Consider the following 27,180-nt stretch of genomic DNA (forward strand, 5'->3'; position numbering starts at 1 on the left):
GGAGGGCACTAGACCACCAAGGCCAGAGTTGTCTGAAGGGCACCAAAAGAACAATCAGTGACCAGTGCACTTAGCTTCCATCCTGAGCTCCCTGACAATTGACCCACTGTTGGAGAAGGGAAAAAGCACAGAAGAGCTGCCAGGAAACTGACCTTAGAGGGCACACTTTTTACAGAGATGGCATTAGAAGGATACATAAGCAAGACCCAAATGCTCCTGTGTGTGAGCCCCTCATAGTCCCATCCTCAGCCCACTCCTTGCCCTTGAGAGCTTTCTCATGCTCAGAGCTGCAAATCTCATGTTTACAAGGGTGACTCCAAAGTCTCTCTAGTGACTTTCAGTCCCATATTCCCCCCAGCCCTACACAAATAACCCTCCTCTCTCCTCCAATTCAACCTCTTTAAATCTGATCCCACTAGGTGTTCTCCTATCAACCCTGCTGCTTCCCCCAACTCTGGTGGAGGGTTTCTTGCTCCAACCAGCCATCCATGCTTGAACTCTCATAATCATTTTGACTCAGTCCTGTGTGTCCTAGAATCAAACATTCATCAAATCCTTGCATCTTCCTTTTTACCAGGCTGTCTCTTATCTGTTTTCTTATTATTCCTTAGACTCTTACTCAGACTGCTATGAAACCCATGATAGGTTTAAAATAAATATCCACAAACTATAACTTAGCAAAGTCTTACAACAACATTGTAAATTGTTTGATAAGGCTATTTCCATCTTACCAATAAGAAATCAGAAGTTCCACGAATGAAAAGGCCTGCCTGAGATCAAGCTGCCAGGAAAAAGGATGGCTTCACCACCTATTTTCTGTCTCAGCTCTCTAAGTTATTCTGCCTACCACAGTGCACTGTGCTTCACAGAAAGAGAGTGACTGCTAAGGAAGCCGCATAGTAAGTGTCCGACACAGGGGTTCTGTCCATGGCTGAGAGGCAGGATAACTTTTCTTCAGGTTACTATTGTTGTTGATATTCATTTGTATTTAATTAGCACCTATTGTATACCAGACATTGTTAGGGCACTTGACTTTCTTGATTTTTGTTTCATCTGATTAATCTTGTTTGCTCCTCCTTCCTTTATAAGATAGGTATTATTAATTTCATTTTACACTAGGAAGGGGTCTCAGGTTTTATGTATTTATTCATAATTACACATCTACAAAGTGAGACAATTTGAAACCAAGAATAACTGGCTCTGAAACCTAGAAGAGCCCGTAACCAGCAACAATGAGCAGGAACTCCTTCATGGTTTGAAAAAAAAAAAAAATCGGCCAAGTGCAGTGGCTCACACCTGTAATCCCAACACTTTGGGAGGCCAAGGCAGGCGGATCACAAGGTAAGGAGTGGGAGACCAGCCTGACCGACATGGTGAAACCCTGTCTCTACTAAAAATACAAAAATTAGCCAGGTGTGGTGGCATGCGCCTGTAATCCCAGCTACTCAGGAGGCTGAGGCAGGAAAATCACTTGAACCTGGGAGGCAGAGGTTGCAGTGAGCTGAGATCACACCATTGCACTCCAGCCTGGGTGACAGAGACTCTGTCTGGAAAAAAAAAAACAAAAAAAACAAAAACCATTATAACTACTTTGGAAAGAAGCCAGAAAGAGAAAAATGAGAACCTCTTTTTTGACTGAAAAAAATTTTAAATGTAAAAGAAAGGGATTGATGAGATTACTGGAGCAACAGCAACCTGCTCATGAACCCATCAGGCAGTCGAGCTTCCCACCTCTAATGGCAGAAGACAAGCCGGGAGCTCTGTGGGCAGCCAGATCGTTCCAATTTCACAACATCCAAATGCTGTTCTCTGTCACTAGCTTCACTAATGTCACATTATTTTAATTTATTCTTTTAATATTTACATATTATAATAAAGTTACTTCAAGTTTAAACCGGTATGTTGAAACAATTTTTCAAATCGCATTTCAACAAATTTCTACTTATTTCACATGAATTCTTCCTAAGCGGACAAACATTAGAGAAAAACTGCGGAAGAAAGAAAATAAATTTCCAAACACTGCATTCCATTTGAGAAGGGAGAGAAAGAAATAAGAGCAAGGCAAAAAAATCCCCACAAATGTCAAATTCAGAGTGGGCTGAAGACACACTGAAGCGCTTCCCTCAGGCAGATCAGCCGCACACAGATGTAATTCACCTGTTCTGCCGTACCCGTTGGTATCCTGAGCAAGATCCGAAAGAAAAACAAGGAAGCTGCGATACAAAATAGATCTATCACACTACAAAGTTTATTTCAAAAAGCAGCTTCCTATGTTTTAGAGAACCTAAAAACAAGTTCCTACCATTTCACTGTATTTGCTATTTCTTTTTCTCCTGTCCAAACCCAAGCTCAATGGAAATGGACAATATTCAACTCTGTTAATGGTCACGGTGACAACATTTGTGCCTTAAGAACTTACTGATTGAAGTTGTGGTCATCTGCTGATAAGCCAGTGAGCGAGAAGCACCCAGACACAAAGGAACCCATTGAAACGTGTATAACTGTAAGTCTCTAATTATCCTTTCTAATTTTGGAGCCATGTGACAGGACTTCACACAGCACCGCTGAACCCCGGTCAGCCTGAGTGCCATGAAGCTGGACCACACAGGGAGGGGATCCTCCTCATTGCTTATTCATTAAAATATTGTGTTCCATGTTCAGGGTGAGCTGTTCTGGCTGACATGTAGCTCACTGGTCAAAAGGCAGGCAGAGCATCTGGGAGAATTTACTAGGTTGGTGCAAAAGCAATTGCAGTTTTACCACTGAAAGTCATGACAAAAACCATAATTACTTTTGTACCAACCTAATATTCCTGTCCAGATTTATTCCAGGATTTTAAGATGCTTTTTCACCTTACAAAGAGTGAGGCGCTTGATGTTACAAAGGTATATAATACTTTTAAAGACAAATAGACAGGCACTCAAAATAAAAATATGTCTTTCTCAACTGGATACTACAATATTATAGATCTGGAATATTTTCTTCTTTGACTTGAGTAGAGAGAGTGTTAGAGGCAGAATGCTTGTTCTGCAGAAAGGAAAATTGCCTTACTAAGAGAACTTTTTGTCCGCATGTTAATTTTTCCTTGTGGCACCTAGGAACAAGCACTCTGTCTCTAACAGAGAGTAATAGGGAAGAACAATGTCCCTCTGGCCACCAAAGGATGGCTAAGCCCAAGATTGGAAGGTATTCCTGAGAGAGAGAAGAATCAAGTGCCACAACACCCCAATCACCTTTCCCAACCTCTTGCCCAATTCTTTAAAGAAGCAATGCAGCCGAGAACAATGTCATCCTGTGTTCAAAACAAATGACCGCTGAATACTCCCACTGAAATAACTTTTAACGACAAAGTAAAGGCACATCTTGAAACCGAAAAGGATTTAAAAGTAAATCTAGGCAATATCAAAGTGAATACATTTTTGTTTTGTTTAAGATATCTGGTCTTGTTCTAAGATCTACCACGAAATCATTATAACTTGATCCAGTTCAGCATAGTTCAGTAAGAGCACAGGCTCTGGAGCCTGACTGCCTGTGTTTGAGGGCTGAGAGTGTCACTTACCATCCATCTGTGTGACCTTGAGCAATTTACTTAACCTCTCTGTACTTCAGTTTCCTTATTTGGAAAATTAGAACACTAATAGTTTCTTTCTTCCCCCTAGCTCATTGTGAGAACTAAGCATCATGTGTTTACCAAATAAATAAAACCTGTGGGCTACATAGGACACACAATTATGTTTAGAGACTAGCTAAAGTTATAATATTTTTTACAAGCTAATGACTAACATTGTGTACATTAAAATCAATACTAAATTTCCTTGGATCATGTCTACCAAATATCAAGGAGGCGTGATCAGGGAAGAATTCATTAGTCTTATTCCTTTTCTTTTGAGCCTTTCTCAGAGCTCACTTTACCCAATATGATCAGACCCCCACCACTGGCAAGGAAGCAGGAGAGGCCAGTGAATGCAGATGGAATGGCAGGCATGCGCACTTCTTTTACTTATAACTTTTCTTTTGTAAATATATTACTACAATTGGATTTTTTATTTCCCTTTAATTCTAACACTTGGGCCCTTGGTGCTTGGCTGAGGGATAGGCTTAATACCTTGATGTCTACTTCCTTACCTCTGCAGAGGGATGTTTTAATGCAGATAAAATTTTAAAACGGCAGCTCATTGATCGATTTAAAAATTTATGGAAATGTGTTTATTATTGACCTGGTAAATTTTCCCTCAAATTGAAAGCATACACCACCACCACCAACAAGAAGCAGCAGTTCTACATTTAGGACTTAGTTTCTTGGAAACAGACCATCTCAGACTTCTGACTTATAGAGACATGGCATGAGAGAAATCAGATCAAAAGAAGAATAATATAAGAGACCTGGCACCTAGAATAGCGAATGAATCTGGCTTCAGGACCAGACAACTTGAATTCCAGTACAGTATCTTTCTCTAGAAAGTCATGTAGCTTTGGGTAAGATATCCCACAAAACTGGAATACAGATTCTGTAATACTAAAAAAGGCTATCTGAGGCCCCTTCAAGTAGTAAAATGTGATAATTCTACAACCCGCAATACTAACACAATTCTTCTGTGACTGCAACTTCCCCAAATCACCCAGGAAGGCAGAAGGGGTAAAGAAAAATATGTTTTCCAGTTTCCTTAAAATTTCTTAGGATCATTAAACCTGCCCTACCTTTTAACCTTGAATAGACACACACATCACAAAATAAAACTTCCTCGACATATAACCACTTATTATCATACGCCAACCTCAAAGAGCACAAAATGAGGGGTCCTGCGAAGCTGGTCTGTCCAAGCCACGGGTAGGGTTCAGGGAAAGGTAGGGTGACCGCCAGTCAGGAGTGGTACAGGACGAGTGCCCAGGCTAGGGGAGAGGCAGGCTGGCGCATCTCCAAGGTGCTTGTCACTTAGCACTAGAATGTGGTCCTTTATCACTAGACAAGATCTCCTGGTTTGACAAGGCAGGTGACACAGCTGAAACTTTATCTCAACACGGCCTGAAGGGTACCACTGTCTAAATCTGAGACCCTAAAATACGATAGCCTACTCTGATACTCTCTCCGAACTATTTAACTCTGTTCATCCTCATGACTCGCACTCATGCTGGTCCAAATGATGACAACCTCCTGTTCTAAGTGCTCTAAGTGCACAAGCCGCGCATTTAATAAACCTTTCACCCAATTCCTTCACTGGTGTTCATCTCTTGGCTTCACTTACATCCACTCTCTGTGGCTTCTGCAGTGAAGCTTCTCAGCCCCAAACTCTTTAGCTTTCAATTTTGGGATATATTACCATGTTTGGTCTTAATATAAACAACTTCCACTCACCCTAGAATATTGAGTGGAATTTCAGTGAAATTATATGCATACCTGTCCTACAGCATTTTATCACAATTAGCAGTCCTCAGAGATGATGGTGAAAGGGGAAGATTAAGATGGGACCCTCCACTGAGGGGCACCCCCTCTCAGAGACACTGTTTTCAGGGATGCCTCCCTCTCCAGGACTCTTCCACTGAGAGACACTCTGATCTCACAGATACAGGAAGTCTAGACGTGGACTAACCAAGCAACCAGTTCATATGCACACATTTACCCAGGCTCTGCAGCATACCACGTCTTGTGCAAGGTACTTTGGTCTCTATTAACCCTTTAAATCTTATGGCCTCACAACACACTGGATCATTAACCCCATTTTGGAATAAATAAATCAAGCTTCAGAGAAAATAAGGGGTTTGCCCAAGTAATTGAGACCAAAGTCTTGTGGTTTGGACACCTTGTTCTTTTTATTCTCATCGTGACCCAGTAAGACAACCAATATCCACAATCCATTTTCAAAAAGAAATGCATAGCTACAATGTCACAACGTACCAATCCTGAATTCGCCCATCCAGTCAACTATAAAACTACAAACTGGTTATAGGAAATGCTCACCACAGGGCAGACTGCTCAAAAAGAGAGGTTCATTGAAAACCTGTGATATGAATAGGAAAGCACTGGCATTATTTCATATAGCTTTAAACAGCTTTAAAATAGTTTATCACCATTTAACTCCCCCAACCAGCTACACACACACACACACACACACACACACACACACACACACACAAATATATCAAAACAAAATTCATAAAACTGTCACAGGTAGATAACCTGAGGATGACGAGCATGAAGAAATGAAATGCTGAATAACACATAAATAGAAGTGGAATCCCCAAATGACAGGCATGGTGCCTACAATGTACATAATTTATCATTTTAGCTCCCAGATAGACTAAAATCTTAAAGTAGAGAGAGAAAACAAACACGGAGCTTAGACCAAGATATAAGCTCTCTCAAGCATCTGTCTAATCAGATTCTTCCTTCAACATCTCACAAACAGGAAGACAGAACAGGACCTCTCAAAGGGCTGGAAGAGATTTTGCTGACTGTATAGTCCAACACTTTAGTTTCCAATTAAGGAATCTCTGAGCTAATTAAACAACCTGCTTAAAGTCATCAACCACCCTCAGTGCCAGACTAAAGCTACGATCTCTCAGTGTTCTTTTCACAGCACCACGTCACCGCCATCACTGGAGCTGATACTTTACTCTTCAACCCCAAATGTTTGTTTGGTATCCAATTTTATATATAGCTATCCAGGAAATACCACAGACCAGAATGATCACAGTTTGCCAATTTGACAAACCACTAAGGTGTGTCCTGCCTGCCCTAAAACTCAAATTACTTTTTACTCACATGATTTGCTTATATCCACAGAAACTGACCAAATGATTTAAAAATATATTCCACACTCAGATTTCCCAAAGAAGAAATCCTACAAAAACCACCAGCATGAAATTAATGAGAATGGGACTAGTACCTTCCCCAGAAGGCAATCTCTGGGGTGCTCTTCGTGTAGATGGAGTCGCTGGCATCATTCAGCCCATTAGTGACCTCACTAGCATAGCTCATCACGATTCCACCATCTGCTGACACACTCAGGACATCCTGATGTCCTCCCCCTGATGTCCTCTCCAAGAACTGACCACCTTCTTTAATGCGCTGTTGTATCATTGGAGTGAGGGGCATTTCAAAGCTAAAATAGCTATCAGGCTCTGAGTATAATGTCTCCAAGGACTCCGCACTGTAGTATAAAGAAGTGTTGTCCAAAATGGTTTCAAACTGGGAGCTGTACACATCAGTGGAGTCCTCCGTATATCCAGGCCCAAGGATGTCTTCATCTTCCCCCTTAACCTGCTCCTCTTGTTCAGTGATCCTGAAAAGTAAATAAGAGTGAAGAATCCCAATATTAGGTTAATCTCTTTATTCTTCCCTCTTTAACTGTATGAGAAGGACAACATTCTAGAGATCTCTTGTATTCATTGACTTATATCTTAATATATTTGGAAAGGAAGCTACAAAGCATAATCAGGTTGAAAAATTCTCAGTGGCTAGGACACTATAAATTTAATAAAGTTTCAAACTAGTTTGCTAATGTGTGAATACATCTGGTCCAATGAATGTATGAAGAAAATATTCAGTTCTCATTTTAGCCAACTATACTGCAGACACTCAGACGATTTGCAACTACCAGCATTCCTAATTATAACAAAAGCAGATAAATATATCATGTAAACTTGATACAGCAAAATTTCAGTAAAAAACACACCAAACTTTTATCAGTTTATTAATACCTTCTGATTTAAATAAGGCCAAATGCTCTCAAGCAGATGACTACAACAGAAGCCAAGAGCTGCCCCCTGCTGACAACAAAGCAGCACTGCAGAGAGATTTCAGATCCAAAATTAGCCAATGAATGGCCTAACAAAAGCTAACAGAAGCAAGGCTAACCAAAACCTTGAGAGATTAGAAACAGCTCAAAAGTCAATATACAGGGTGGGGCATTAATTTTGGCACACAAATGTGAACAATTAATATGCAGCATGTTTTTCCAATATTAAAAATGAACATTAGGATAACTAAGTAAAATTAGTTGAACCTCCCAGTTTCAAGCAATTCTCCTGCCTCAGCCTCCTAAGTAGCTGGGATTACAGGCACACGCCATAATACCTGGCTAATTTTTGTATTTTTAGTAGACATGGAGTTTCACCATGTTGGCCAGGCTGGTCTTGATCTTCTGACCTCAGGTGATCCACCTGCCTCGGACTCCCAAAGTGCTGTAATTACAAGTGTGAGCCACTGCTCCTGGCCTCCCCTGCTCTTCAGGCATCAGCCACACTGGTGGAGTTTCAAATCTTCAAACCTGGCATAGGCCTTGGCTTTACACATCTGCAGGAAGCACACACTAGTCAGGGAGTACAGCAGCCTCCTGTGTATATGCTGTGCCCTTCCTCTACCTGGAATATTCTTCCTACCCCTTCTCTGCCTGGCAAATTCTTATTCCTTCCTCACGTCTCAGTGTAATTTCCATTTCCACAGAAAAGCTTTGCCCACACCATCAATCGAACTGGCCTCTCCCTTCCTTCCAAATTATTCTTTCTAGTGGGTCTCTATTGTTTGCCTTCACAAAACATAGCACAGTGTGTGATCCTATACCTATTAGCAGGTTTACGTGATCAGTGTTTATCTTTAGCGGTAAATTCCTGGAGGACAGTGACCATGAGTCATATCTATTTTGAACATTCCTTCATGCCCAGCATCTTGCAGTGTCAGGACATAGAAGACAACCAAAAAAACATTTGTGGGAAGAAAAGAGGAATGAATTATTAGTCTGAACAGCAATGTATTTTCCAGTGGGAATATAAACATGGAGCCACATGCCACATATCAAGGGCGCTTTGCAGGAATGTCTAGAGAGCTAATAGGTTGGGGAAGGGAAGGGGAAAGGATCCTGCTGGTGATCCCAAAGGAGCAGCACTCCCAGTGGGTTTGTTAGCTGCAGAGGAAAAGGCATTTCCTTACACTGAACAAGAAAACAAAAAACAACCCTCAGCCTTGACGCAGATGTTCTCCCATATAAACTATAAAATATGGTGTCATGAGGACTGACAGAAGAAAAGATGGTACAAATTAGAAGTACAGTATACAACAAATGACTACAATCAAAGGGGGTGGAGAAAGATGGGTCATGTCTCCCATTTATCCAGGGTCTAGGCTGCTGTAGATGTCAGAAATCCAGAGAAAAACCATGAAATACCACATGATGCCAAGTTTCACTTACAAAGGCCATAAATCTCGTAAGTGGGAGTTGAACAATGAGAATATATAGGCACAGGAGGGAAACATCACACACTGGGGCCTATCGCAGGTGGGGGGCAAGGGAAGGGATAGCATTAGGAGAAATACCTAATGTAGATTACAGGTTCCTGGGAGCAGCAAACCACCAGGGCACATGTATACCTAGGTAACAAACCTGCACATTTTGCACATGTATCCCAGAACTTAAAGTATAATAATAAAAAAGGTCATAAATCAAAATATATGCTACTTATGAGAAGAAGAAATTCCCATGTGAATACCAGCGAACAAGTAAATTAGAAAGTCTACTTCTGACACCCTGAGATGTCATTTCTAAACATAGGAAGGGCTGGGCACAGTGGCTCACACCTGTAATCCCACCACTTAGGGAGGCTAAGGTGGGAGGATCACTTGATGTCAAGAGTTTGAAACAGCCCGGGCAACATAGTGGGACCCCATCTCTACAAAGAGTACAAAAGTTAGCCGGGTGTGGTGGCACACACCTGTAGTCCCAACTACTCAGAGGGCTGTACTACAGCCCTGGAGACGGAACAAGACCTTGTCTCTGTAAAAATAAATAAACAAACAAACGTAGGAAATTGAGTGGGCCCAAACCCAGAACCTCTGTGTACATACATGTATGTAGGCTGGATTGAACGCATTGGTGTTATACCCAGAAGAAATGCCTAAGTTGAAAGTAACAGCTACATAGGGCAAGTCAAAAGTGTCCAAACCTTTTCATATCATTAAAGACTATAGTGGGGTATTACAGTTACCTTGATGTTGGGAAACTTGAAATCTCTCAAATGTTAAGAAAATGTCAGAAAAGAATTCACAGTTTAGTGTTCACAGTCTTTTCAGAAACTGTTTCTCTGGTCCATGCCTAATGGATGACTTCATAACAAGATCACTTTAATATCTGAGAAGCTTAGAAGGAATCTTAGCTTAGAAGAACCTAGCTTACAGTAACTTCTCTTATACTCTATGATAACAAAGACACAATGTATTGTAATTGAGTTCTCATGTGAAGCACAGGATAATGGTTTTCTATGATGCGTACTAGGCATCTCAGACGGCAGGGCTCCTCTAGGCACTCACCTTTCCTTATATCTCTCTGGTTCAGGCTTCTTCTCAAGATGCTGTTTGTTTTCTTTTAGGAAGACTTCATCCTCTCCACTCTCATCAAGATGCACAGGGGAGAATGTCCCCAAGCTTGTGCCAGGCCTCTCTGAAGGAGCTTTCGAGGATTCATCCCAAACATCCTCAGTTAAACTACTTGAATTACACAAACCAGCTGATGAGATGAAATGGCGTGGCACTTTGGAAAACTCTTTGTTTTCAGGATAGGCTGTTCTTTGCAGTGATGTCTCAAAATCTACGGGATGCTGGCTCTCCCTCTTATCTCCTCCTGTCCACAATATCTCCACTCCTTGAAATTCCACGTGTTTGACCCGGCCTCGGCGTCCCATGGAGCTGCTTCGATCACATCCCCCTGGGTGCTCTCTCCCAAGAGCAGGCCTCTGCTCTTTCAAGAAACCAACACTGCCTGCAGAGTGGTAGGTCACTGCTGAGCTCCCCAGGGAGGCCACAGGACAAGCTGGCTCCTGCACACAGAGGGCCCCTTTCCTCCCATTATTCATTATCTGGGAAAGCTCTGCCTGAGTGTCTCCAGTTAACAGTGCGGTCAGATCCTTCTGGATGCTCAAATAAAAACTTTCCTCTGTCGTGACTTCAGCTGAAGGAGGTATTTCTGGTGAATTTTTTTGGCCAGCAGGGAGCAGTTTGTTGGTTCTCTGTGTTTTATGACTGGCAGTGTCCAGCTCTTTTTCCACCTGCTGAACTGAAAGACTAGAAACAGCATCTTGGTCCAGTACCTTTGTAGCCTGTAATGTTCCAGAAATGATTCTGGCTTCGGTGGCTTTCAGAGCTGAAATCAAAGAGTCAATGGGCTGTAAACTTTGTTCCTTGAGGTGACTTTGAGAGGGTGCCTCTCTGACATCTTTTGGTCCTTCTGTAACACTGTCGAGCCCAGAGTGGCAGCCAGTAAGAGGCTGGACACCCTGCTGCTTTTGTGGGTGGCATGGCAGAGTCTCACCATCAAACTCCAGAGAAGGCCCTAGGCCTTCTCCACCTTCCTCCATGGTCCCATATTCTGGAAATTCATTTGTGACATTTGGTGGGAGTAAAGTGCTTCCTCCATGATCACCTGTGAAGAGAACACAAGGTACATACGATTTGTTGCAGAAAGAGAGGCCCCAGGAGGTCACAATGCATATTCATGTAGATCAGGCACTCAATAATACTTATTAATTTGATTATTTCATTATATCTGTCCTTCCACCATCCTGTAACACATACTTCTCATGATACTGCAGTGATCCCTTCTACTTAGCTTACGTGAGTATAACCACAAAACTTTCAGCATAGAAGGCAATCTAATGACACCTGCCATAACTTTGCTTCTTATGTGCCAGACATGAGAATTCATTAACTCATATGCAAAAAGGGATTAAAATAAGGATATGTACCACCTTCCAAATACCACTCATAAAACAGCAACTAAAATATTTCTATTGGGCATAACACTAAAGAGCCCTATGTTCCAGTCAACGATATCTGTGCTGTGCAATCTCTGAAACAGAGCCTCTGCAAAACACTTATGATCTATTTAAACTCAGTCAATATTTTTTCTGCCAGAAGTCTCTCCTTCATTGTTGGGTTTCTGTGTGTGTGGCAGGGAATGCTTTTAAATCATCCCAGAAAAATAAGAATGAAGCTAACATGGAATAAGAAACTTACTGTGTTGAGAAAGACTTCCAGGATCCCAACTACATAAAATTCACTTTTCTCATTTTATTCATTTATTTTCTCAACTGATAAAAGTTTACATATATATACATATATATGTTCACATATACAAAGTTTATATATGGTATACAACATTATGTTTAATATATGTATACATTTGTAGAATAGCTAAATCAAGCTGATTAATAACATATCAGTATTTTACCTCAAATTTTTTGCATGTAGTGAAAACATTTAAAATCTATTTACTCTTGTAGCAATTTTCAAGTATATAATACATTGTTGTTAACTACAGTCACCACTTTCTACAACAGACTCCTGAATTTATTCCTCCTATCTATCTGTAATTTGGATCCTTTGACCAACACCTCCCCAATCCCACCACCCCCCAGTCCCTGGTAACCACCATTCAAATTTCTGTTTCCAAGACTTCAACATTTCAGGTTCTACATATTACTGAGACCTGCATAAAATTTTAATGGCATCTTAGGAAGAACCCTAATACATGAAGTAAAGAAAACAGTATTTAATTAGTATATATTCACTATATTAAATCAAATTTATATCAATTCTTTGTTAAAATGATAGTCAGTGAGAACTGAAAATGGGGACATTCTGATAAACCAAAAATTTAAGTTGGGGGTTTACAGATGACAGTTGTAGTCCTATCGGCCTCAGTATCCAGTCTTCCTCTGAACTTAATTTTGGTTACTTTGTATCACGAAAACCCTCATCTATGCTGGAAATACAGTGTACTCACTTTTACTTTATGAAAGAGGACATTAGTTGTTACCATTTTTATTTATTCATTCATTTGTTCATCTTTATTTTTTGAGATGGACTCTTGCTCTGCCACCAGGCTGAAATGCAGTGGCAAGATCTCCGTTCGCGGCAACCTCCACCTCCAGGGTTCAGGCGATTCTTCCGCCTCAGCCTCCCAAGTAGCTGGGACTACAGGCACATATTATCACACCCAGCTAATTTTTGTATTTTTAGTAGAGATGGGGTTTTACCATGTTGGCCAGTATGGCCTTGATCTCTTGACCTCATCATCTGCCCACCTTGGCCTCCCAAAGTGCTGGGATTACAGATGTGAGCCACCGCACCTGGCCGTTGTTACCATTTTTAAACCACTGCAGAGCTATAACCTTCCTATTTAGTGGACTATTTGATACATGTCTGAATATATACCCTGAAAAGGCTTAAAATACTTGATTCCGCCTGTAATTCCAGCTACTTGGGAGGCTGAGGCATGAGAATCATTTGAACTCAGAAGGTGGAGGTTGCAGTAAGCTAAGATTGTGCCACTGTATTTCAGCCTGGGTGACAGAGTGAGACTCCATCTAGAAAAAAAAGACTTGATTTCCAAGGCATGTATTAAACGAGGTAACTTAGAAACATCAGTTAACACACAGTTTCCCACAGTGTGTTAAACAGCAATAATCTGAGAGTGTATGTTGTTTTATATTCCCTTTTGTAAAATAATTTGAAATATATACGCTTCTTTTTTGTTTTTTAGAGACAGGATCTTACACTCTCACCCAGACTGGAGTGCAATAGTGCGATCATAGCTCACTGCAGCCTCAAACTCCTCAGCTCAAGTGATCCTCCCACTCCAGCCTCTCGGGTAGCTAGGACCACCAGTGCACACCATCCTGCACAGCCAATGTTTTTATCTTTTTGTAGAGATAAGGTCTCACTATCTTGCCCAGGCTAGTTTCAAACTCCTGGCCTCAAATGATCCTCCTGCCTTGGCCTTGGGATTACAGGCATGAGCCACCATGCCTGGCCTGAAATATATTTTTAAAATTAAATTTGAAGCAAGTGTTGATGGAATCTAAGAAGCACTTCTCTATGATAGTATTTATAATACCTTCCACAGGACAGAACTAATAAAATGTAGCTTGCTTACGTCTGAAGAGGAAGCAATTTTTCAAACACTGATTTGAAAAACAAGATAGCTAAAAACAACGGAGACCCTTCTTCCTAGGGTGGAATATTGGCATTTTTTTTTTCAGTAAAGAATACAACAGGTCTTTTCATTTTTCCACCTTTTAAGATTCAGTCATTTTTTAGCATATTCACAAAATTGTACAACTATCACCACTATCTAATTCCGTAACATTTTTATCACTCCCAAAAAGAAACCCTGTGTCCATAAGCAACCACTCCCCATTTCAACTTTTCTCGGCTCCTGGTAACCACCAATATACTTTCTGTCTCTATGGAATTGTCTATTCTGGACACTTCATATAAATGCAATCATATGATATATGGCATTTTGAGTTTGACTTCTTTCATTTAGCACAAGGTTGTCAGGGTGTATTCATGTCGTATCACGTATCAGAACTTCTTTCCTTTTATTTTATTGTTTTATATATATAAAGAGAGACAGGGTCTCTCTATGGTTCCCAGGATGGTCTCAAACTCCTGGTCTCAAGCAAACCTCCCTCTTCAGCTTCACAAGTAGCTGGACTACAGATATGTGCCACTGAGCCTGGCTGAGAACTTCATTCCTTATTATTGCCAAATATTTCATCATATGGGAACAGTTTTTCTTTGTCCATTCATCAGTTGATGAGATATTAGAGTTGTTTCCACACAAGTTTCAGGATCTAACTATTTTTTCTTTTATTTCTTTTTTTTTCTTTGAGACAGAGTCTCACTCTGTCACCCTGGCTGGAGTACACTGGCATGATCATGGCTAACTGCAGCCTTGACCTCCTGGGCTCAAGCCATTCTCCCACCCCAGCCTCATGAGTAGCTAGGACTACAGTCATGCACCACCTTGCCCAGCTAATTTTCATTTTTACTGAAGAGATGTTGTTCTACCATGTTGCCTAGTTGGTCTCAAACTCCTGGGCTCAAAGGATACACCTGCCTTGGCCTCTTAAAGTGCTGACATTACAGACCTGAACCATTGCATCTGATCTAAATATATTTTTGATTCTCTTCTGTATATACCTAGGACTAAAATTTCTGGATCGTATAGTAAATCTATGTCTAATATTTTAGGAAACTGCTGAACAGTTTTCCAAAGCACTGTACTATTTTACATTCCTGCAAGTAATGTCTGAGATTCTATTACTGTTTATTGTTACAGACATCCCAGAAGTGGTATCTCACTGTGATTTTCATTTGCATTTCCCCAATGACGACTTATGTTGAGCACCTTGTCATGTGTTTTTTGGCCATTTGTGAATCTTTTTTATAGACATGACCAGTTGATGGCTGAATTATTTGTCTTTTTCACTACTGAGTTGTAAGAGTTCTTCATATATTCTGGACCTAAGTTCTTTATTAGATATATACTTTGCAAACGTTTTCTCCCATTCTGTGAGTTGTCATTTTTCACTTAATTGATAGTGTCTTTTGAAGCACAAAAGTTTTTGATTTTGCTAAATTCCAAATTATCTATTTTTCCTTTGCTCTCTTGTCCTTTCTGTATCATAAGCAGCAAATCACTGTCTAAATCACAAAGATTCCTCTTATGTTGTCTTCTAAGAGTTTTACAGTATTAGCTATTAAATTGAGCTCTCTCATCTACTTTGAATTAATTTTCGTATATGATATGAAGTAGAAATCCAACTTCATTATTTTGTATGTGGAAATCCAGTTGTCCCAGCACTATCTGTTCAAAAGACTATTCTTTCTCCATAGGAAAGCTTTGATGCCCATGTCAAAAATCAATCCTATACATATATTAACATATACATACAGGTTTATTTCTAGACTTGCAACTCCATTCAGCTAGATGCCTCTTTTTTTTAAGACAGGATCTCACTCTGTTCCCCAGGCTGGAGTACAGTGGTGCAATCATGGCTCACTGCAGTCCCGACCTCCTGGACTCAAGCCATCCTCCCACCTCAGCCTTTCAAGTAGCTGGGGCAATAGGCATGCACCACCATGCCTGAACAATTTTTCATTTTTTTAAGAGACAGGGTCTCACTATGTTGCCCAGGCTGGTCTTGAACTGCTAGGCCCAAGAGATCCCTCCCGCCTCAGCCCTCCGAAGTGTTAGGATTACAGGCATGAGCCATCACACCTGGCTAGATGCCTATCTTTATGCCAGAATAACACTGTCTTCACTACAACTTCACTACTGTAGCTTTGCAGTAAGTGAAATCTGGAAGTGTGAGTCTCCTCCAACTCTTTTCTTCCTTCCCATGTTGTTTTGATCACTCTGAGCCCCTTGAATTTCCCATGACTTTTAGAATCAGCTCATCAGCTGTGATTTTGATAGGAGCTGTAATGAATCTATACAGTATTGGCTTCTTAACAGTATTACTATTACATCTTTTGATCCATGACCATGGGCTGCTTTTTTCATGTATTTAATCTTTTTAAATTTCTTTCAACATTGTTTTTTATAATTTTTTTTTCAGATGTAGTCTCACTCTGGCACCCAGGCTGAAGTGCAGTGGTGCAATCTCAGCTCACTGCAACCTCTGCCTCCTGGGTTCAAGCAATTCCCAGGGTAGCTGGGACTATAGGAGTGTGCCAACATGCCCAGCTAATTTTCCATAATTTTAGTAGAGATGGGGTTTCACTGTGTTAGCCAGGATGGTCTCGATCTCCTGATCTCGTGATCCGCCCACCTCAGCCTGCTAAAGTGCTGGGATTACAGGCGTGAGCTACTGCCCCTGGCTGTGATTTTTTATAATTTTTAATGAATACATTTTCAATTATTCCCCTAAGATTCTATTTCTTTTGATACTGCTTTTTAAATGTCTTTGGATCATTCATTAGCAGTGTATAGAAATACAATTTGTTGCTGTAGATGAATCTTATCAACCTTGCTTAACTTGGAGCATAAAATAACATACTTGTAGATTGTTCAGGATTCTACATACCAGATCATGTCATCTGTGGCTAAATTCTTCCTTTACAATCCCAATCAGTCTTTCCTAATCAAGTCTCTCTCAACTCCCTTTCACATGTGATACTATCGCCTCTAAATTGAAGGAAGGGGCAACCCATGAATAACCCGAAAAGATTTATTCTAATTCTAATACACACTGGAAAAAAGCTTAAGCATACATATATTCTGAATGAGTAGACATACACATGCTCTTTTGCCTTTGTTCAACTTCTTTTCTCTACCTGACATTCTTTTTCTTCCCATTTCAACACAAATCAGATTATTTTCACCTATACCAAATCCCCTTGGTGAGCCTTCCTTTGCTCACCAACTCTTGAAAAAAGCCCTCTCCTCTGTATAAATAAATGTCAAAAAGACTTTTGCTATATGGTATATATAGTGTAAATATACAAAATAGATGAACATAATGTTAGTCACACCTTAAAGCTTCCAAAAGCAACAATTTTTAACCCATCATGAAGTGTTTTAAGAAAACTGATCATAGTAAGCACTGAAGCTATATTTATAAACAACACCAAAATATATTACAGTGAAATCCATTCAACGAAGAGAATAAAAGTTAAACTTAGTCAGTTGGGAGTCCACTTTGCTTTAACAGTTTCAATTGCCCTCTGAAAAACAAACAAACAAACAAACACGAGCCCCAAGAGAAGTAACCAAGAGATATCAAGAAAAGGGGTCTCAGAGAAATTAATTACTTCACTCCACTTTTAATAGTTTTCATTGAAACGTCCCTCAGACAGGGACAGCAAATGCAACAATTGTGGGCAAGTGCTTGTGATGTCTGATATAACAACTTGGCAACTGGTCAAAGAAAATGAGGTCAGATAAGAGGAAAAAAGCCTGCATGTCAGATTGCTTGCTTTACTATCAAATATTTGAGTAGGTTCTCCTGGTCTATGTTTACTGTTCTAAATAAAAACAAGCATAGACCAGGGAAAATGAATGTTCTGAGAGGCGAAATCACCTGACTAAGGTTAATAAAACGATGTTCAATAAAGTACTGTATCAGAACTATAAGTCAGAACTAGATTTCTAATTTCTAGTCTTCTGTCTCTCAAAAGTAAAAGCCTGGGAGAAACTCAGGAACACTGAACTGTGAAAGACCATCATTCATCATTGCTTTTTCTCTTTTTTGAGATAGGGACTCACTTAGTTACCCAGCTAGAGTGCAGTGGCGCAATCATAGCTCACTGAAGCCTCAACCTCTTCCCATGCTCAAGTGATCCTCCAGCCTCTGCTTCTGGAGTAGCTAGAATCACAGTCATGTACCACCACATTCAGCTAATTTTTTAAAAAAAATTTTTTGTAAAGATGGGGTTTCCCTATGTTGCCTAGACTGGTCTCGAACTCGTAGGCTCAAGTGATCCTCCTTGGCCTCCCAAAGTGCTGGGATTACAGGCGTGAACTATTGTATCCAGTCAAGACCATCATTTCTAAGAGCAGTAATGTTAACAAATATAATAAAGAATAAAACCAAAAGTGTTCCAGTTGTAGCTTCTGGGTAGAAATAGCCTTAATAATCATGTCCCTAAGGATTCAGCACAATGGAAATATTTCTTTTCAAATAAGCCACTCTCTGTCACACCTGTCCATGAGCAGTTTATTTTTGCTGTCTGCATTACTTATCACAACTTGACTGTCTTTAACAACACAAAAAATATTGTAGAGTATCAGTCCTGACCTTTTATTTAGAATGTCTGATTTATTCCTTATGTTTAAAAATTGGGACTATGTGCAAATATGATTTTTTTTAAAAAATACCAAATTGTTCTCCTAAGATTTGTAAAGTTTCTCCCTTTTAAAATAGGGCCATAGATACTTCCTATTAAATGCCCATTGTTTCCAAAATTCATTCATGCATTCAGCAAATATTGACTACCTGCTATGTACTAAACATAGGGGATTCAAAACTGAGTATTTCCAGAGCATGAGAAGTCTGTTTGGCACGTTAGAAAGATCGCCTTTGTAGAATGTGAAGGATGTGTAGCAGAGAGGGTATGAGCATAGACTCAGGAATAACCACACAGGCTTCTGGCAATAGTGCAGGTGAAACACCGTGAGTAATAAAGCCAGAACAAAGGCAGAATAGACAGAAACAAAGATGCAAGGGGTGCCGCATCTCCCACGACCCTACTTCCACCAGCATCCATGACCATCATCTCATCTCCTCTGCCCCAGCCCCCTCTAGTTTCAATATGCTTCCACCAAAGCCATTCCTGGGCCTCTTCCAACCGCTGTGAGCTCTTACACCCAACTCGTTAACACTTTCCCTTTCAGTCTACATCTATTACTAATATAAGAATCCAACTGAAAACATTTCCCCTTCGAGAGCCTTCCTGAATTAGTCCTGCCCGAATTTGGTCTCATACGTGTGACAAAGGGACTTAGGGACTTGCTAAATATAAAAAAAGAACTTTAGCACTTACCTAAATACAAACCACACACTAGTAGAATGTGAATTAATAAAGGATTCTGTGTGTATTTTTCGCCTTAAAGAAATGAAAATGTAGTGTAGAATGTGGAGGAGGGAAGAGGGAAGAAGAGTTTTCACACTCATGTGAAACGTGTACTTTTCGGAGGTACCTATTTATACTACATTAGAAGTCATACTTTTCTATCAGGAACTTTATCTGCTGCTTTGTGTATCTGTTCAGATTCCTAACAAATCATGTTTCCTGTTGTTTAGCAAAGATGCTTTTCCTGCAATGACATATAAACCCACTGATTTTTTTAAAGACCTTTTTTTTCTTTTGATTTAATATATTGAGAAAGAAATGAGATACATTTGAATGTTAACAGGTTCAATTTGAGGAGTGTTTTGGGTTATATATCAAATAGTGATCTGTTTCTGGAACACGGGGACAGAACTGTAATAAAATGAAATGGAATAGGAAGAAATTTCTTCAAATTGTAAGAAAATAAGCCTGCTCCATAAGATTGGCTGCAGAAAAGCCATGGCCTATCTAAGAATTATCCTGTTTGAGGAGCAGTAAATGAAACAGATTTTCTTCTACTCTGGCTAGCAAACTTCTTAAAATAAAATAGTTCAAGAAAAACGAAATACAAGAACTATTTGACACATCTACCATAGACTCGGTTACTGTAAGCTGAAATTTGAAGCAAATAAAACAGTTTTTCACTAGGGATTCTCAGCAATAGGACATAGGTTTCCCCAGACTATCTGACAGGCATATCTATGCCTACATTCTTCAGGAAAGCCCTAATTCTGGATTCTACACACATATCTTTTCTAGAACCTGGGACCAGTCATGCTATTTTTAGAAAAAGGTTTTTGTTTTGTTTTGTTGTTATAAAAATATAAACTCTATAAGGCAAAAACTTTGTTTGCTTTCTTTACAACTATATCCCCAGAGCCTATAACAAAATTACCTAGCAAAATGGATATTTTTGTTGAATCAATCAATTAAGAATTCGTATTGGTATCCTATGTGTAACTGGTATCCTATTGGATACCAATTAATAGAAGTTGAAAGCCAGATGACGTGGTTCACGCCTGTAATTCCAACCCTTTGAGAGCTTGAGGCAAGATGACTGCATGAGCTCAGGAGTTCAAGACCATCCTGGGGAAATAGGGAGACCCCATCTCTACAAAAAATTTTTTAAAAAACTTAGCCAGGCGTGGTGGTGTGTGCCTGTGGTCCCAGTCACTTGAAAGGCTGAGGTGAGAGGATTGCTTGAGCCTGGGAGGTTGAGGGTGCAGTGAACTGTGATTGAGCCACCACCCTCCAGCCTAGACAACACAGCAAGACCCTGTCTCAGCAAACAAACAAATAAAAAACTTTAAGACAGAAGAAAAAAAGGAGCCTCATTAAACACAAGCAAAATACTTCATGTTAGTGTCACCCAAGTCCTACCCACTGCTTCTAAATCCAAGTTTGAATAAGATTCAGGAAACGGTAGGGTACTTGCTGATATTAGAGCAGCTCATTCTCTCATTTACTCAGCTGACATTTATTGTGCAACAGGAATGTGTCACGCACTAGAGAAAAAGCAACAAACAAGACCAACTTGGCCTCTGTCATCAAGGAGTTCACAATCTAGCAACTCCATCTATATATACTGTCTGCTCGCAAACCAAGTTCAAGCAGTGGTAAATTTCACTGGAGATAATCTCTGTCTGTTCTAGAATTCAACATGATCCTATATGAGCTATTACCACTAAGTATAAATTTCTCAATGGATTTCTCTCTAACACTATGTTGTCCAATTTGGTAGCCATGTCCACATAAGGCTATTTACATTTACGTTTAATTAAAATTTAATAAAATTGAAAATGCAGTTCCTTAATGCTACATGCAAGGGCTGCCACATCTCTCATGGCATTCTACTTCGACCAGCATCCATGCCCATCATCTCCTCACCTCCTCTGCCCCAGTCCCCTCTATATCTGTATAGTAGAGTATATATATATATATATCTGTATAGATCTATATTTATCTACATAAATCGAGAGAACATTTCCATCATCACAGAAAGTACTAATTGAAAGTGCTGCCCTAGAACCTTTCTACTCAGTGTGGCCCTGAAAAAGCAGCATAGATATCACCAAGGAGGCTTGTTAGAAATTCCGACTCTCAGGCATCACCTCAAACATTCCCAATCAGAATCCTGTTGGTTTCTAACAAGAATCCCAGAGGATTCATATACACGTTACAGGATGAGAAACACTGCTCCAGAAAACTACAACAATATCTACAAGTTATTCTGACTACATTTAAAGTCTACTTTTTTATTTTAAAAGAAATCACAACTACCTGCCTCCTAACTCAAAGGTCCAACTGTTTAATCAAATAGACATCAAGTAAGTAAGTTCCAAGAAAACAGTCTCATTACTGCAAAGAGAAACACTTGATCATTCCGGTCTGGGTTTGCCCTCTAGTTAGCAAGTACCCCGGAACCCTTTCCAAGAGAGGAAGAGAATTGCCTCTACTGTAACATGACCCCTTCTTGATTTTATAGCTCATAGTAAATTTCTGTCACCATCAATGGCCCATGACTCTCTACTTACACAAAAAGATCATAAAATAACTGCAAATGAAAACTTGACCATTAGTCAAAACCTATACATTACTATTTGTACACAGCCTTAAAAAAATTACATTGGAACTTAAAGAAATGGGCTCAGAGAAGGGTAAAGTCCAATTTTTAAATACCAGAATATTTTTCCAAGGTTTTAATGGTCATATCTTTGGATACATTGCTTGTAAAATAGAAATGTATGGGGACATTCAGTCTGATAATGTACTATGGAGAGTGCACTAAGGGTCTTATGATTTATTTCCTATGAGTATAGTTCATCGGATTTTCAATCCTTTATAAATTATAGCTAACCTAGCCACTACAAATCTGCTTTCCCTCCTTTCTACTTTGGATGTTCATAAATGCAATAATTTGGGGTTCTCTGTTCCCTAATAAGTATCAGTTAGTAAACACCTTAAAAATTACATTAATCTTATCAGTTAGTATGACAAGAAAACTATAAATTAGTAAGTTATTGTAACACTTGAACATTTACAGAAGCAAGCTTAAAAACACACTCCCCTAACTTGTTGGAAAGGAATTCAGTCCCAAAGATGGGAGCAGGAGAAAGAGTGACCACTTTGACCCCTTGGTCTGACATTTCCTAATCTGTAAGACTGGAAGATAAACGCTTAATTTACAAAACAAATATAAAGAACAAGCCTTGCAGAGTTAAAACAAAAAAACAAAAAAAACAACAACTCAAATGCATTTTATCTATAAGTAACTACAATCCTGTTTTGTTTTGTTTTTTGAGACGGAGTCTCACTATGTCGCCAGGCTGGAATGTAGTGGCACAATATCGGCTCACTACAACCTCCACCTCCCTGGTTCAAGGGGTTCTCCTGCCTCAGCCTCCCGAGTACCTGGGACTACACGTGCACCACCATACCTTGCTAATTTTTGTATTTTTAGTAGAGACGAGGTTTCACCATGGTGGTCAGGATGGTCTTGATCTCTTGACCTTGTGATCTGCCCTCCTCAGCCTCCCAAAGTGCTGGGATTACAGGCGTGAGCCACCGCGCCTGGCCCAACTATAATCCTTAACTGTAATGATGATCAATGATTTTGTGTTTAATAATCAGTAAATTTCACAAACAACACAGTGATACATGACTCAAATTTGCAATGCAATAGTAAAATTTGTATTAAAATAAAACAAGAGGATAATCTAACCCATTTTACCCAGCAATAGAAAATAAATTTGGTATGATAAAAATAACTGAAAAATGAATATAAGTCATGAGAATTTACTAAATGAGTAAGCTAAATACATTATATTGTGAGACACTCTCTTCACTCTAAGAAAAGTCACATTTTGGAGAAAGCTACAGTATGTAGTACAGGATGCTGGCTATTATCTGGACACTGATAATGCTGAAAGCACAAATATTTAAGTTGTTTATGTGTTTGAAAAAAAACAAAAAACAGGAAAAGGCCTGCCAACCACTACACAAGCTTTTAACATGTGCATACGAACAGAAAATATTCCATTAATTGGACACTCTTTCTCCAAGTGATTAATAGTTACAGTTGTGCTTACGGCAAACTGAATTTCACATACTAATGATTCAGAACCCAGTTTTTCTTATTCAGCTCGAATCCCTAGAGAAATGATACTAGTTTACCATTCAGTCAATTTCAGAGGAAGCTCTGTGAGCTAAGGGGTGGTACCACCTATAGCATACTAAAGGGATGATGAGTGAGACAGGGAATAGCCCATTAATTTTAAACCAAAGTCTCTACAACTGTGCAGAGCACTGCTACTTGTTACAGAGAAGGAACATCAAGCTGTAAGAACTGAATTTGAGCTCAACTTTAAAATTACTGTTATTCAAAGTTGGTTTCCTTTTTTCAACCATTGGGATTCTCCACTTTTTTCTGCCTCTCTTTGTCATAAGTTTTGGGTTTTATATCCACTCTTATGCTTCTGCTTTCAGGCTTTTACTTTCTAATCAGAGATGCCCCTCCGGTTTTACCCATTCTGTCCATTTTCTACTCTCCTTTCTGTTAGGGAATCCATACTTTTAAAACCCAATTGTAAAATTTCTCTGTCTTTACTGTCTCTTTGGTTTTTATTATTATTATTTTTTTTGAGACGGAGTTTCGCTCTTGTTACCCAGGCTGGAGTGCAATGGCGCGATCTTGGCTGACAGCAACCTCCGCCTCCTGGGTTCAGGCAATTCTCCTGCCTCAGCCTCCTGAGTAGCTGGGACTACAGGCACGTGCCACCATGCCCAGCTAATTTTTTGTAGTTTTAGTAGAGACGGGGTTTCACCATGTTGACCAGGATGGTCTCGATTTCTTGACCTTGTGATCCACCCGCCTCGGCCTCCCAAAGTGCTGGGATTACAGGCTTGAGCCACCGCGCCCGGCCTGGTTTTTATTTTTAAAAGCAAAAAAAAAAAAAGTTTAAACTTTTAAATAACCCCACAGTCTCGTTCACAGCAAGCTTTCCTCTGCTAAAATTAACACGGATATGGTAAGATTAATATAAATTGTTTCCTAAATATGCAGGAAATATTTTGATATTTAAGAATTTGATGTTTGAAAAAACTATACAATTCTTCAAAAAATAATTATGAATGCCAAACAACTGGACTTCTTAGCAGTGATGATCAACTACAGCTGTGGACTTCTTTAAACTGCTGTCTATGAAGACAGATGTTAGATGCAGCGGTAAACACACAGCCTCAGTCAGCCTCCAGTGTGTAGCAAACTCAGCTGATCCACATTTGCACCCAGTAGTTTTCATGCTCAATAGGAGACCCACAGTTTCACTAAGGATTCAGGCTACGATCTGACAGAAACAATTATCCCAAGTATATCTAAAAATGCAAATTTTACAGAGTTGGAAGTCAGTTTCCATGGTGAGAGAGAAAAAAATCTTAAATTACTATAAAAGCAACACTTTTAACAAACAGGAAAAACACATCCCTGTGCATAAACTGAGATACCTGTTACAAACTTCCAGTAGAGATTCTATCTCTGCCTCAACTACTGTGTTTCTAGAACATTTTGGTGCAATCTTTGAGCTAACCTTGTTCCCTTCAAGGCTATTCAGATACTAAGCTGTACTTCAGGCACCCAGATGGAAAGCAATTTGAGCTCTTTAAGAGAAACTCCTCCCCTATTCCCATCCAGCACTACATTATGTCTTTCTAAAACTGGAGGGGTAGCCTGTTTTCTCTCTTTCTGTCTATATAACATATCACAAACAGTGAGAAGACATAGGGTGACAGAACTGTGTGTTCCCAGAAAAGCTGGTGGAAAAAAAAAAAGAAAGGAAGTAAGATTACAGGTAAGAATAATATTCTGCTTTCTATATAAAAATAAAAATTTTGAAAAACTCAATGTCACATGCTGAAATCAACATTCCAGGATAAAGCCAGGTGAGGTGCTGGGCAAAGGCATTCGGAGTGCAGGTGGCATCTCTCTGATGACTGGGAATTAAAGAATGGTTGGCGTGGGCAACCCTGAATAAATGCAAAATGCTCTCCTCTGTGTCTAGATTCAGCAGAACCTGGTCTAGCCCTAGGGGTCTCCTACTGGGACGCTCAAAAGACAAGACTAGTAAGCAAAAGCAGTCAATAATACAGACGGATACTTTCACAGCAGCATTTAAAAGAAATAGATATATAAAAATATATTTGCCTGCATAGACCTACAAATAGAGGTTACTCACAGAGATTACTGTAGCTCCAGCAGTTACCCATTGATCATAGAAAATGCCCAGTTCATCAGTTTAACGCTTGAGAAAAGTTAGCTTAAAAAGAAGCAAGCTAATGCAAAATATGCTGTTCTAGTCAACTGGAAGCAAATTAGTTTCAGATTTCCTGGCAGCCCCTTTTGCCCTGCACTGCACACGGTGATGTAAATGGAAGCACTTTGAGCACTTGGAACCCGAGCCGAGAGGAGCTGCTGCCTCAGTCCCTCTCACAAAGGCGGAAGCAGCCTGTTCTCCCGCTTGCTCTCCCTCTGTCTGCCTCTGCTGCTCTCTACCTTGGTAGCTTACCGAAAACAGCCACCGTAGGGCGTTTTTATATTTGTGAAAACTACTTCCAAGGAGATAATTGAGATGCCGGAGTTAGCTTTAATGTAACCATGTCCCCCAGTGCAGCAGCAGGAAGCCCAGCAAAGGCTTGGAGAGGATTGTACCATCCTGGGTGACATCAGAGGTGGGGCTGTCATCTAAGTATTATGCAGCATTTTCTCTGATGCAAGAATGACACATGGGAAAGAGATGGGTAGGTTCTCTTTAAAAGGGTTTAATTCTTGTGTGATTTTAACGGACAAGGCAAAGGCAAATACATTGTTCAAAAGCAGCCGCAGAATGACACAAATCCTGCTTTGCCAGTCCTTATCACTGTTAAGTGATGCTGCCATTTAAAGTCATTTTACTGACGATCGTATTTTGTTCCTGTGATTAAATTAATATTTAATGAGCTATTGCTGTTACTTGGAAATGTGACATGAAAAGATTCAAAAACAATAATATCCATTTTTAAATATGAAGCCAAGAACTTTTATATCACCTATAGTACCTTGGATGTATATAATACCTTTCAACACAATCTCAGTAAAAGCACCAAATGTAAAAACAAATAGTTTTATACATCAGAAAAGTGAAGTGAGGTGAAAAGTAGAACAAGTTGAGTAAGATATTGTAATATTATTGGTCCTTAATAGTGATATTGGCTATTAATACAAATATTAAAAGTAACATGAAAATTCCAATCTTCTACCTAATATTTCCAATCAGTATGAGATGCATGGGCTGACAATACAAACCACTTCACAGTTGCTTTCATTCAATCCATATACATTTACTGAGTGCCAAACAAGGTGCTGGAAAATGCATTAGGTGTAATTTGGAGAACATTTCTGACAAGTAATAATATAATCAGAATACAAAGTATTTACTTAGGTGCCAGGCACTACACTAAGCAGTTTTATTGTATTAACTCATCTACTTTTACTAAAACTCAAGAGAGGTATGTGACTTGTCCAGATCACATGGCTAAAGCTGGCACAACCAGGATTCAAACACAGGCACTGTGGCTCTAAAGTCCACCCTCTCTACCTCTAAGCTAAAGTGCCTCCTGAGGGATTCCTTGCCAAGCAAAACAACTCTAAAGAAAGAATATAATTTTCAGGATTCAGAACCATAGCAAGCCAAAAATATCCACCTCTCAAGAAGGCTGGCCCAAATATAAGAGGATATTGATGAGACAGTGTACCTAGA

General features: G+C 39.7%; 1 protein-coding gene and 1 long non-coding RNA gene across 6 annotated transcripts in view; one reads left to right on the forward strand and one right to left on the reverse strand.

Annotated features, from left to right (window-relative positions):
- PSD3 (pleckstrin and Sec7 domain containing 3) overlaps positions 1–27,180 on the reverse strand; it is a 526,477-nt gene that overhangs the window by 306,974 nt on the left and 192,323 nt on the right. For 2 of the 5 annotated variants that reach the window (XM_032287984.1, XM_032287985.1), the window contains 2 exons: positions 10,301–11,408; positions 6,885–7,280 (listed from right to left, as the gene is read on the reverse strand). In XM_032287984.1, coding sequence (XP_032143875.1) covers positions 6,885–7,280; positions 10,301–11,408 — 1,504 coding nt within the window. Of the gene's footprint in view, positions 1–6,884; positions 7,281–10,300; positions 11,409–17,311; positions 17,588–25,620; positions 26,887–27,180 lie in introns of those variants that run through there. The other 3 variants (XM_032287986.1, XM_032287987.1, XM_032287988.1) reach the window with 3 other exon arrangements.
- LOC116558175 overlaps positions 25,030–27,180 on the forward strand; it is a 29,316-nt gene continuing 27,165 nt past the window's right edge. Inside the window, exon 1 of the long non-coding RNA XR_004271891.1 lies at positions 25,030–25,236. This is a non-coding gene — a long non-coding RNA (uncharacterized LOC116558175). The remainder of the gene's footprint in view (positions 25,237–27,180) is intronic.

The sequence above is a fragment of the Sapajus apella genome, unplaced genomic scaffold (genome assembly GCF_009761245.1).
Source record: "Sapajus apella isolate SASKATOON/1434 unplaced genomic scaffold, GSC_monkey_1.0 scaffold21, whole genome shotgun sequence".
NCBI classification, from domain to species: Eukaryota; Metazoa; Chordata; class Mammalia; order Primates; family Cebidae; genus Sapajus; species Sapajus apella.